Source organism: Patella vulgata, chromosome 5 (assembly GCF_932274485.2).
Source record: "Patella vulgata chromosome 5, xgPatVulg1.2, whole genome shotgun sequence".
Lineage (NCBI taxonomy): Eukaryota > Metazoa > Mollusca > Gastropoda > Patellidae > Patella > Patella vulgata.
This window is the reverse complement of record NC_065883.2, coordinates 66,192,706-66,205,099: the sequence shown is the minus strand read 5'-3', so window position 1 is coordinate 66,205,099 and position 12,394 is coordinate 66,192,706. Positions and strand designations below refer to the sequence as shown.

At 37.1% G+C, this 12,394-nt stretch overlaps 1 protein-coding gene across 1 annotated transcript; it reads right to left on the bottom strand.

The window, feature by feature from the left end:
- Positions 1 to 7,405: 7,405 nt before the first annotated feature.
- Positions 7,406 to 10,582, bottom strand: LOC126821364 (uncharacterized). Its single transcript, XM_056101037.1, has 3 exons — positions 10,450 to 10,582; positions 8,537 to 8,760; positions 7,406 to 7,420 (listed from the first exon to the last, which is right to left on the bottom strand). The coding sequence occupies exons 1-3, from the start codon at positions 10,580 to 10,582 to the stop codon at positions 7,406 to 7,408; spliced, it is 372 nt and encodes a 123-aa protein (XP_055957012.1).
- Between the last annotated feature and the right edge of the window lie 1,812 nt (positions 10,583 to 12,394).

Below are 12,394 nucleotides of genomic sequence, written 5' to 3'. Positions count from 1 at the left end.
CTGTTTTATGTACAAACCTGGGGCTTTTAATTATATTAAAATATATTTTCCTTATGTTAAATTCACACGTGTAGTCCATATACATGTACGATATGATCGGGGATCACGTGGCTAAGTGGGTAAGTCGCTGGCTCGCTAGCCTGGAGGTCGGGTGTTCGATCCCTGCATTGGCCGAGAAAGTTCATTCAGATTTTCCGGCGTGGTTTCCCCTTGTTAGTGATGCAGGATGGAGGGCCTGACAAGGACAGCTGTCTAGTCTTTCGGATGGGACGAAAAACCGAGGTCCCGTGTACACATTGGCGTGGACGTAAAAGATCCCTTGGTAGTTGGAATTCTATATAAGAGTAGGCCGTAGCGCCGCTGCCCGGGCAAAATTTCCCTCATATGTATGGCGTATGCATGTCTTCATTGGCCCAGGTTAAGAGCAGAACAGTAGGACGTTAAACCCCATTTCATTTCATTGTAAGATATGATCAAATGATATCCGGGTTTAAGTATCCGTGCGCGCGTACAGTCTTTCTATGGAACCCCATATAGAACACTTTATTTACATTAAGAAAATTAAATAAAATAAAACAGGGGTTTAACGTATCACTATTTTGCACCAACCTGGCTAATATAGGTGGGAATTCACAATGCAGTGTGCTGTGAGGGATATATTATATAGACGGAGGGACTTTGACCTATTCATATATCCATTTGAAACTATCAAGGGGTATTTAACGTGCTGTCGGGGGGCTTACACGGGATCACTTACACAGAGCGAGGGGCGGAAAATCCTGAGGAACACTGGGGCCGGACCTGGGACCTCCTGCTTATTGAACCACGGTAGTTATTTTATATCTGTGAGAGAGAGAGACAGAGAGAGCGCAATGAGACAAACTAGGTCATTTCATTAATTCGCTTGCGCGTAGCGGATGTTACCATAACTCGATGTGGTGCAGGTCTAAAAAGTTTGGCGATCCAAGGAGACTCATGATTTCTAGCAGGTCGTGTATAATCGCAGTACAGACTCAGTAACTACGCGATGTCTTAACAGGACCTTAACATAGCCGAACGCGATCCCAATGCGATGCAACAAGACAAGGAGATGTTCACTCTTGATTATCCAGACACGATATGAATCTACAAGCCTGGTTCTGATCATTTATACTAGTTTGCAGAGGTCGTGACTGGACAGTATCTGGACTGCAGCAAGTTTGTCGTGTTGAGGCCATGATTAGGTCGTGTAGGCCTTATCAAGGTCTTGTTGAATCTGGGATTGAGCGAGTTTGTCCAGCACGACCTGGGCCGTCACGGTCACCCTTCGGGAACAGGTCGACTTGATGCCTTTTCAAAAAGACCTACCCCCGATTCATCAGGCCTGACGGCGACCTTCGCGATCAAAAAAACCCTCACCAGACTTTTGTTCTTCAAAATGTTATGGTGAAATTCTTCGGACATCATATAACTATAGCCTCTTTTAGCTACCATACATATCAACATATTTGTAGCTTTAGGAAGTCAGATGACCTTATGTAACGTAGATAGGTATTAAAACTGTTATTAAAACTGTGTGAAAGTTGTGAAGATGAGAAGAGAAGACAGTAAACAGTTAAAGCCTTTTAAGTTTCTGAAAAAAAGAAGTTCAGATAAAAAAAGGAAAGCGGAGTCTGTAAGTAGGGATGTTTGTTTATAATATTCATATATGTGTTGAGACAAAGCATATGCATCTATTGAATGTTGATTTCATATTCCATTCAGATGAGAAATGAGTAATAATAGACTAATAATAATAGATTAACTTTTATAAAGTACATCCGATTTTTTTATACGCACACATTTTCGGTAGATCAATGGAACTTGTATAAGATACACCTGGGGGTTCATCTGACCTTCCGAGCCGGGGTTTTGCCACTTGCCTTTTACGCAAAAATTTGTCCTATTTAGATAGAACTTAAAATATGTGTACAGAATCAAAAAATCTTAAAGGAGCTAAATCGTTATTATTTGGCACCAAGAACTGAACATAAATGGGTCGCAACCCATATAATAATGTAATATGAATGTACATAAACTGATTTACATTCATTCAATCGTTTCTGTTTGTACTGTAATTTCTAATCAGTTATGTTCGTCGAAATACGCGAAGAGTCTGAATTGAATGGCAGTCTTTCGCATCTGGTTATTTCAGTCTACACTGATCGCATTCACCAATATGGGATATGTTTAGCCTCGTTCATCGAGTGGCTTCATACAACAGGCATTCGAAAGCACGCGGTTCGTGTGCCAATTTTAAAGTTTTCATTTTGTTGAAATATTGTATATAAAAAGCCCACCTTTTATCGGTAAGATAACAACATCAATGTTGATTTAAACTGACAAATAAGTAGTGTTTGCAATGTCGAAGACTGTGGACGATATTGAGTTATAGACCAGGCCCCTGTTTCACAAAAACTAAAATCCCCTTAAAATCGTCTTAAACTAAAATTCCATCGTAACTTAAGATAAATGCGTTTCACAAAACAATTTAAACATTTTAGATAAAATCCACTAAAATAATATTCTAAGTTAAAATTTTATCTTAACTTAAAATAGTGGCGTTTCACAAAACTATTTTAGGGACGATTTTAACTAAAATCAATTTTACCCTCCCCTAACTTAAAATCACGACAATAACAAACAATGATTAGAGCTACCTTGTTAGATCTATTGCGACATATAGATATATTTGGAATAATGATAATATTGCCAATGGCCCGGGTCGTATACTTTTAACGTGCTATAATTCACAAAAATAATTCCCATTCAATTTATTTTAATTGCATGGGAAATACAGCTGCGGCCCGCCCGTTTATTTTATTGTAAGGCAATGAGATGACGTCCCAAATTAAAACCCCAAGAACAAAAAAAACCCCAGTAAACAAAACTTCTTACTATTTTATATATTACCATACCATTCAAGTATAAATAATACCATTTTCAAATAATTAATAGAAAAAAATCTACACTCACTTCCCATCTAATGTCTATAAAAAAAAATCTTTGTAGGTCTACAATTGTTTAAAATTGCCAATTTCTTGGTATTAAGTATTAAGATTAAGAGAGAGAGAGGGGGGGGGGGGAGACAGAGCCAGAGAGAGAGAGATGGTTTAAAAAAAATAAAAAAATAAAATCTAAACTCACTTCATATCTAATGTCTATAAAAATAAAATCTTTTTAGGCCTACAATTGTTTAAAATAGCAAATTTTAACATAAACAAACTATGTCATTTCGGAACAAACGTAGCGTTCAAGTTTATTGCAATAATTCGCTGGCCTGTAGGGGTCTTTAGTAGTGGGAGTAAACCGGAGGACTCGGACAAAACGCACGAGGTTGGACAGGCGACCCTACTCCCTGTCACGTACAGGCGGAGAATCGACCCCCCAGTCCTATAATACTAGACACGCCATATGCAAAGTATTTATGGTTTGGGGGGTATGATGATTTATATAGGGGCCAAGGGTATTTTATATCGGAAAAAAATCATTTTAATTTAGTAAGATAGATAGGCATTGTCTAATAAGGAGTGTGGTACTTTGGCATTTTCAAAGTATAATTGAATGGGTGCATGCGATCGACTGACATTTCAAATCTAGGCATCGGAACAGTGGCCATTTCGTGTATTAGTATAAAAGTTGTTAAATGCCTTTAAAATTGGACAATAACTTAGTCTAGATTAATCGTTTGAGCCAGAAATATCACATGTTTGTGACAATTCGCAATAGTTTCTGTTATCCAAAATACCATAAAACTACGAAATTCAAGCGATTTACAAATTTGGTTTGAAGCATTGGGGGTGATCAGAGGACGAACCTTAACAACAATCAGCGTTCGGTGGTCTGTCGTTGCCGAGTTTTATGTCTCCTTAAGATAACTTTCTGAATGCGATAAGTGTCATAGTTTTTAACATATCTTTTTTTTCAGATTTCGTCTTAATCATTGGGTTCGATTTTGCACCCCCCCCCCCCACACACACACACACACACTCCGAATGCGATAGACATAGAAGACCGAAATGTGCACATTTTGTGTACAAAGACAATATCTTAAAGTAATGGTTCTTGTTCATTACATTCTTATATCAACGCGTCATGCACTAATCAGAATTTTAAACAAGACATTAACTTTATGTTTCATTTTCGGCGTTTTATTAGTAACATTAAATATTAAAATTTGAAAATAATTTTCTAATTGTACACGAAACATTTTATTATGGGTTTCTTAAAGTATTCCAATTGTTACTTCAATTTAAAGTCTTATTAAAATATTTTCTATGTTTCAAAGAGTATTGAAGTTAAAAATACAATGAAATACATGTACTGCCATTATTAGGGCGTTAGCGGTAGTCCTGTCCTCGCTAATCGCCATTTCATTTCATTATCGGTATTCGTACAACTTTCATACAGGCTATAGATTAGAAATCAAAAGTTGACTTTCCACCGACTGAAATGGTTACTTCCGGTTGTGTTTACATTAATAAGTTTCAGTGATGAAACGGAAATAAAGCTCGACATATTTAATAATAAAAATCCCACGGCAAATCTATTAACTTACTTCCAGGTCTTAAAGATACATTCCCGCGTACAAACTCTGTGATTTGGTGATATATTTGGACTAAAAACATATTCAAGTAACCAATCTATCAAAAATTTGCTTCAATTCCCTCTCAAAACTTTGTATTCGCCGGGGATACCTATAAGTAAGCTGTTGTTAGACGCAATGTCTGTCAACTTAGCTTCGTTGTGGGAGGGTCCATTTTTCAGAATGTATTTATCATTACTTACTGTACATTTACCATACATATTGAGGCCTAAGTAAATTCTTAATTATATCTGTCAACTTCTTCCGCCGTTTAATCGAAGAGTCTTTTGTACGTTGACACCCCTCTATGTTCCCGAAACCACCTAACCATTTGACCAAGAAATAACAACCGCTCCCTCACTTCAGCTGGCACACAATAAGCTGGCAGTCGGGTTGCCAGTTAGTGATACCCTGACAATTTTGCCCATTACTTGCCCCATGGGCGTTTTTCGGGTAATCCAGTATTTTTCTAGTAAGATTGGGTGTCTATACTTTCCATATATACCAAATTTGACATACTTTTATTGGAAATAACCACCGGATAAATACTTTTCTGGGAAAGTATCTTTAAGTAACCAAGGCCACAGATTTAGCTCTCATCATACTTTAATGAAACATAGATACATTTATTTCCAAATTGCCTGATCCTAAACTGACTGCCTTGCCAAGGGAAATATCCTTCGATGGTTTATCACTCATAACTTTTCTCCTGTTCTTATATTCATCATCTTCATCCTACATTGACCCAGTACCAATACAACATACTGGTTAATTAAACTGTGCATAAATAAACTCTTTTTAATAATTATACACATTGTTAATACGTCAATTATGCAAGGTAATGTCATTTCAGAAAAGTCGCCCATGTTAATCCACACTACTCAATAAACCAAATCTAGACCCGAACAATCTTGACGAACAATTTCAATTAACATGCAAGAAGGATCCAAGCACTGCAACAACGCCTTTTTCTACTATAACACAAAAACTAAACAGTCTGTCGTACCAGTGGTACTAGACTTACGTGCAGTTTTTAAAACTATTGTTTATACGTTTCATGTATTCCAGTTGTAAAGGACGCACTTGCGGCAGCTTATAAGCTGGAACAAATTAATTACTATAATATTAATGTATACATTATCTTAACCCTGTGCATCTATAGTTGCGCGCACATTTTTTTTCCATTGAATACTTTTAGTAACAACACATAAAATCTACAAAGACAATACCGATAATCGTGTCATAAATGTCAAGGTTGTAGGAACTTTCCGGTTCTTGGCTATTGATTATGCCATGACCATTCTAGTTTACTTTTTGTTCTTCCATTATGCTAGTAAGGTTGTTTTTCTTTGGTCTTCCGGGATTTTTTTTAACTATAAATAAAATAAAACTTTCAATGGGTGTAAACGATTCTATTCCTTTATGTACGGTGGCTGATAAGGGACATGAAAAAAAAATATAATTTGTTTTTTTGAATATTCACCCTAGTCAATTTTAATATAATTTGTTTTTTATAACTTTCACCCAAGTCAATTTTAATTTTCACCCAAGTCAATTTTAATATAATTTGTTTTTTTATAATTTTCACCCAAGTCAGTTTTAATATAATTTGATTTTTATAATTTTCACCCAAGTCAATTTTAATATAATTTGTTTTTTATAATTTTCACCCAAGTCAATTTTAATTTCCACCCAAGTCATTTGTAATATAATTTCAATTCTGTTGAAGTTTCACCCAGCGCCTGATGTCATCTCAATTGGCCTCGTTTCCAAAACACTAATTTTCGCCCGCCATTGGGAAAATAAACGTGCAGGGGGCGACACAATTTTAGTCGGGATCTGACAGTGATACGTATTGAAATAAAATGAAATGGGGGTTTAACGTCCTACTCCGACTGGGTTACTGAATACATTATGCCAGAAGGGAAATTTTCCTCTGTCAGCGGCACGACATGAAATTGCAACTGTCAAGAGTTATTTTACATGCTCGCCAATGTACTACGGGCCTGGGTATTGATATAAGCATGCACCCATCATAGACAACGCTACCGAACATCAAGACATAGAATTTAGCGCAGTTTGTTGGAAAGAGATAACAAAACCAACTTGGCCTATGTGCACTAATGAATGATGGGTCACACGCATGGCTCTTGACCTACCTACTGGAAACAAACACAGATAGCTTTGCCATGAAGTCAGAGGGCCTCTTTTCTTACAGGACACAGAGGGTCTCTTTTCTTGGACTTGGGGCACTTCAACTGGATTTGGTGTTTCCTTTCAGTTTAATTTTTGGATATTTTCAAAAAAAAAGTTTATTACACTTTCCAATATAGGCCTATTTATATAGCAAATCTCTCCAGGGGGGGTTCTCGCAAGATACTTGGATCGATATTTTGGTGAATAACATCCACTCGACACAAATTAGGTCATTTCAGGACTATAACTCATTCATTTCAATAGTCAGTTTGTGTGTAGTGGTCTTTAGTAATGGAAGGAAACTGGGGCACTGGACGAACAACCCTACTCCTTGCCACGTACGAGCGGAAAATGGAAACCACGCCACTTGAATTATGATGCAATGCACACACGTTAACTATTCGACCCCCCACCCTTTTCAATTCTGCACATTTAATGAAAGTCAAGATTTCTTCCCTTTGATTTAGAGATCTTGTGATAATTTCAGTCCATAAAGTATAAATTAAATGTAATTACAGGCCTCATTTCTGGCTCTGATACGTTTGCAGGCCTGCTTGTGTTCACCCAAAAAGTCATCATGTTATAATATCAAAAATCTTTATTACACTAGTAATGGCTTTTCTGGTGACATATATATTGAAACAAGAACTGATAATAAAAGTATGAGAAAAATAAATATTTGATATAAGGTAAATCATAATCTATTACAATCTGATACATGTAATTACAGAATGAGAAAAATATCTCTTTAATATAAGGTAAAACAAAGTACATTGCAATCTGCTAATTACAGTATGAGAAACAGCGGTTGCCAGGCAAGATACGCCCATATTTTCCAAGAGGTGGATCAAGAACAAGCAATAAAAAAAGCTATTTTTCATACAATCAGGGGCAGTGCTCATTCTGGGTTCCATTTTTTTCCGCCAATTTTTTAATTTAATTTATTAGCCATATATTTCTTCCGCCAAAAATTTTTAAAAAAAATTTCAGTAATTTTTAAAACATTTTTATTTACATAAATACATATACATATTACAATTTACAATATTCTTCTCTGCTTTGCAGAGGCCCATTTTTTGAAAGCTTTTTCAAACTCAAGGTTAACCACTTTTCCAATACTAAGTACCATTAAATTGCACAATGTATTGGTTTTTAATGAATTTTTTTTTATAATATTTTGCCTACTAAATCCCCGTTCACACTCTGCAGTTGCCACGGGAATTGTAAGCAAGCGCTTACAGTTATCACAAATACTTGCGAATATATCATCTTTAGTTAAGGCAAATTTACAAATGGCAGTAATAGTTACATCATCTAAGTCAGACAATTGAACATAATTTCGAAATGCCATAACTTCTTCGGACAAGGTAAAAGTATCGAGTTTCAACAAATTCACATAATCTTCAATATTAGCAACAAATCCTGCATCTATCTTACTATTTACATCAAATATTTTACACAAATTACATAATACAACAGCATCTCCCTTCTCTTCAAAACGAGCATTCAAATTAGCTATGACATTTAAAATAAATTTATTACAACTAGTTTGTGCATCACCCCTTTGCTTGAAGCCATCTCTGATCATTTGATCTTCAAAAATAAATGAGGCTTCACCAAACTGATCAAGGACAATGCCACTTGGTATCAAGTTTTGAAATTTGGATAAATTAGATCCAGAACTTCCAGAAGCAATGTTTTTAACTGATCAATGGAGGATTGAAGCAAAGGGTTTACATTGGAAAACATAATATCATTTTTTTGATAACATTTACTTAATCTACAAAGAACAGCTAACACATCAGAAAGAAAATATGTACAATAAAGGAATTTTACAGACGTTATAGATTTAAGAAGACCAACAATTTTGGGGGTATTATCTTCCATTAAGACAGTTACTAAACTGGAGTAATTTTTCAAAACTGCTTGAACAGCCCCATCAAATGATAACCACATTGTGCCTGAAATCTGTTTAAATCTTATACCATTTTCAGACATTATGTTTTGAATATATACTATTCAAAATAAGTAGGGGATATTTGATTTTGGGGGCATAATACTAAAATATGCAAATGACTACGAAAAAAGTCACTATAGAACCTAACAGAAGAAACATTTCCAGTTACATGTGACGCCCAAACGCACCAATAGCTACCGCATGGAATGCAGGTGATGCTTGGGATCATCATGGGGGTCCAACCCAAGATTTGCACGACTCTGACTTTGAATGTTACAGTCATTGTGGCATTGAATTCCAGGGTGGAAACATCAGTTTAATTGTTTTAGTGACCAGAAAACAAATTTTGATAAGCGTCGGCTTACCTAAAATGAAAGGTTACGTGCCCTTGGCACGCTACAGATCGGCACAACACAGGCGGTTGTGGCGCGGACGATGAATGTTTCTCAGTCTGTCATAAGCAGGCTATGGTCCAGATACCGTGATACACAATCTGTACAGGACAGACCACGCTCAGGTCGACCAAGGGCGACAACTCAAGCCCAGGATCGATTTATCCGTACCTTGGCCTTGAGAAATCGTGTCATCACAGCAAATCAGATCAGCGCTCGTCTTCAAACAGACACTGGTGTGAGAGTGAGTGGCCAGACGATTCGGAATCGACTGCATAGGGGTCACCTTCGCGCCCGACGTCCTCGCGTGATCCCTCGTTTGAGAGATCATCACATTCAGGCAAGACGTCGTTGGTGTAGGGATCGTCAACACTGGGATAATCGACGCTGGAGCAATGTGATGTTTTCAGATGAGTCAAGGTTCACTGTTGATTTTTTGGACAGACGTAGGAGGGTGTGGCGTCGTCGAAACGAGCGCTTCCAAGACGTTAACGTCATCAGACATGATCGATTTGGGGGTGGTTCTGTTATGGTGTGGGGAGGCATCACTGTTGCTGGAAGAACGGCTTTACATGTTGTTGCAGGGCGTGTTACAGGCCAGTACTACCGGGACAACATCTTGGCAGTCCATGTCGTGCCGTTCGCACGACGTCATGGCCGCCGTTTCATCTTCCAGGATGACAACGCAAGATGTCACAGGGCCAGGATCGTTACAGGTTACCTCCAACAACAGAACATCACCACATTACCTTGGCCAGCACTGAGTCCCGACCTCTCCCCCATCGAGCATGTCTGGGACATGCTTGGACAGAGGTTACGTCAACGTCAACAACGTCCTGCCAATGTCCAAGAACTTGCTGCTGCGTTGCAACAGGAATGGGACAATCTGGACCAAAATGACCTTAGACGTCTCATTAGGAGTATGCCACGTCGGATCAATGCTTGTTTGGCAAACAGAGGAGGATTTACCCGTTACTGACTTGGTTGTGATGCTGTGGTAACTTTGCTGTTTGACCCCGGGTATCATTTTACCCTTATAATGGTCAGTCTGTGCCTTACTTAGTCTAACGATCATTTGGAATAAATCGATGAATGTGAACTTCATTTCATTTTGTCATTTGTTTCTTCGTCAGTTTCATTAGGTGACTTTAATAACACTTAAAAATCAAATATCCCCTACTTTTTTTGAATAGTATATTTTAGTTTGTTAAGATTTTTGGGTGAATTTTCAAAATACTTATATATACAATTTAAAATTTCCTGGTATTTAATAAGGTAAGGTACCTGATCCGCGGCACCACGTGAACCAAGTGCCAGTCTATGTGCAATACAGTGAGTTCCCAAAATAACAGGATTTAAGGCCTTCAACCTAGTAACAATACCACTCTTAGAACCCACCATGACAGCTGCCCCATCGTTTGCTATTCCAGACATTTTATTTATATCTAGTCCTAAACAATCTACCACATCAATTAATCCATCTAATAATTTGTCTGCTGTTGCCCTTAAAAAATCAGTCTTTGTACTACCTTTATACAAGTACATGTATCTGACATAAATTATCAAATTTTGATCAACTGCAACGTCTGTTGATTCGTCAATTAGCAGGCTAAAATAATCTGACCTTTTAACTTTTTCTATCACTTCATCTAAAACTACATCTGCCATGGCTTGCTGGAATTCAAGAACACTGTCATTATGGGTATAACTTGTGTGTTTATCCACATTTAAGGACTGTAACTGACTGGCACCCTGCTCAATACACAGATTGTTGAGGTCTTGTAGAATGGAATTTGGTAGGTCATGCTGTGCCATAAATAAAACATTCTTCATAGCAGAAAAGACAGCTTCTTTAGATTTACTGATGGACTTGTCTCTAGCTTTAACCATATCTTGACCAGTTTCTAATATTTGAAGGGCAACTTTGTGACTGTTGGTTCCTGCAAAAACAAAATGCAAAACCCATTTAATTAACCATCATAGAAAACTTTAAACCCATTTAATTATCCGTCATAAAAAATTAAATTCAAAAATTAAAATAAATGTAGCATATATTTATTCATGATAAAATTTCACACATGTACTTACCTTTACTTGAAAGATGAGCAGTAATACTTTCTTTTTTTAATACACTGCAACAAGTTGTAAAAGAATTTGTGAGCTTAGCTGATTCACATGTAGAACAAAACATTGTTTTTGTAGCTGAATTATACCTTAACCAAGGATTTGAAAATTTCCATTCGTCCCTGAAAGATCTACCTTTTCCAAATGCACTTAAGATTTTACGTTTTTCAAAATTTTTCTCTTCCGTGGTCTTATGAGGTACATGTAGTTCTACTGTGGAAGTTGATCACTCTTCAAATTCTAGGGGTGAAATAATATCAGATGGACGAGAGCTAATCATGTCCGTATCATCTGTGGTCTTAGAACATTTTGGGGGTGGGATACTAAAAAAATCGGACATCCTTCTATCGGACGTTGACGAAGACTGTTCAATTTTTCGCTTACGACCCATGGCATACGATTTGATAATAACTGTCTTTCGACAACCCCAAGATTATATACGCATTTATAAACTGTAACAACATACCTGGCTTCATTTATTAACCATACCGGCAACTTTAGTAAGAAAAAAGATCAAACAGCAGTCATAATCCAATAGTCCAAAACAAATCGATCGAGTAGTGTTCACAGTGTCCGCCATTTTGAATATATAGAAACCATCCAAAGAAAAACCGATTCGTATTTGAAAACAAATAATTAAATCTTTTGTCTCTTAATTAGTTTATTACTACTCTTGCTTTAAATACTTATCAACACTAATCCGAGATTGATCAAGAGACAAAAAGATACGTCTATACTGATTGATAACTGACTCAGCCAAGCGCAATAGACTGTAACAACGCGTATGCACGACGTGGAAATCAAAGCTTTGTGACAAGAAAAGTTATCGCCATGGGTAAAAAAGAATCGCCATGCAGCAAAAAGTTATCGCCAAAAATTTCGCCAAATTGAATATTTTATCGCCAAAATTATATTTTTATCGCAATTGGCGGAAATGGCGATCGACAGCGTGAGCGCTGATCAGGGGCCATAATCCATGAAGTTATGGTCTGAAATGCGCGAATATCGACATGGACTGAGATATTTGGGATATGTATTTTAAGTTTCATTAAAGTTTGCGTCCAACCTCGTGGGGTTTCTCCGGGTCCTCCGGTTTCCTCCCACTGCTAAAGACACCTACGC

What these genes read in the sequence shown, in the direction of transcription:
- LOC126821364 (XM_056101037.1), bottom strand. Translation starts at nt 10,582, where the DNA reads ATGTCTGGAATAGCAAACGATGGGGCAGCTGTCATGGTGGGTTCTAAG. An exon ending in TAGACTGGCACTTGGTTCAC is followed by an intron (nt 8,761 to 10,449) that starts GTGGTGCCGCGG and finishes AACAGATTTCAG; the next exon opens with GCACAATGTGGTTATCATTT.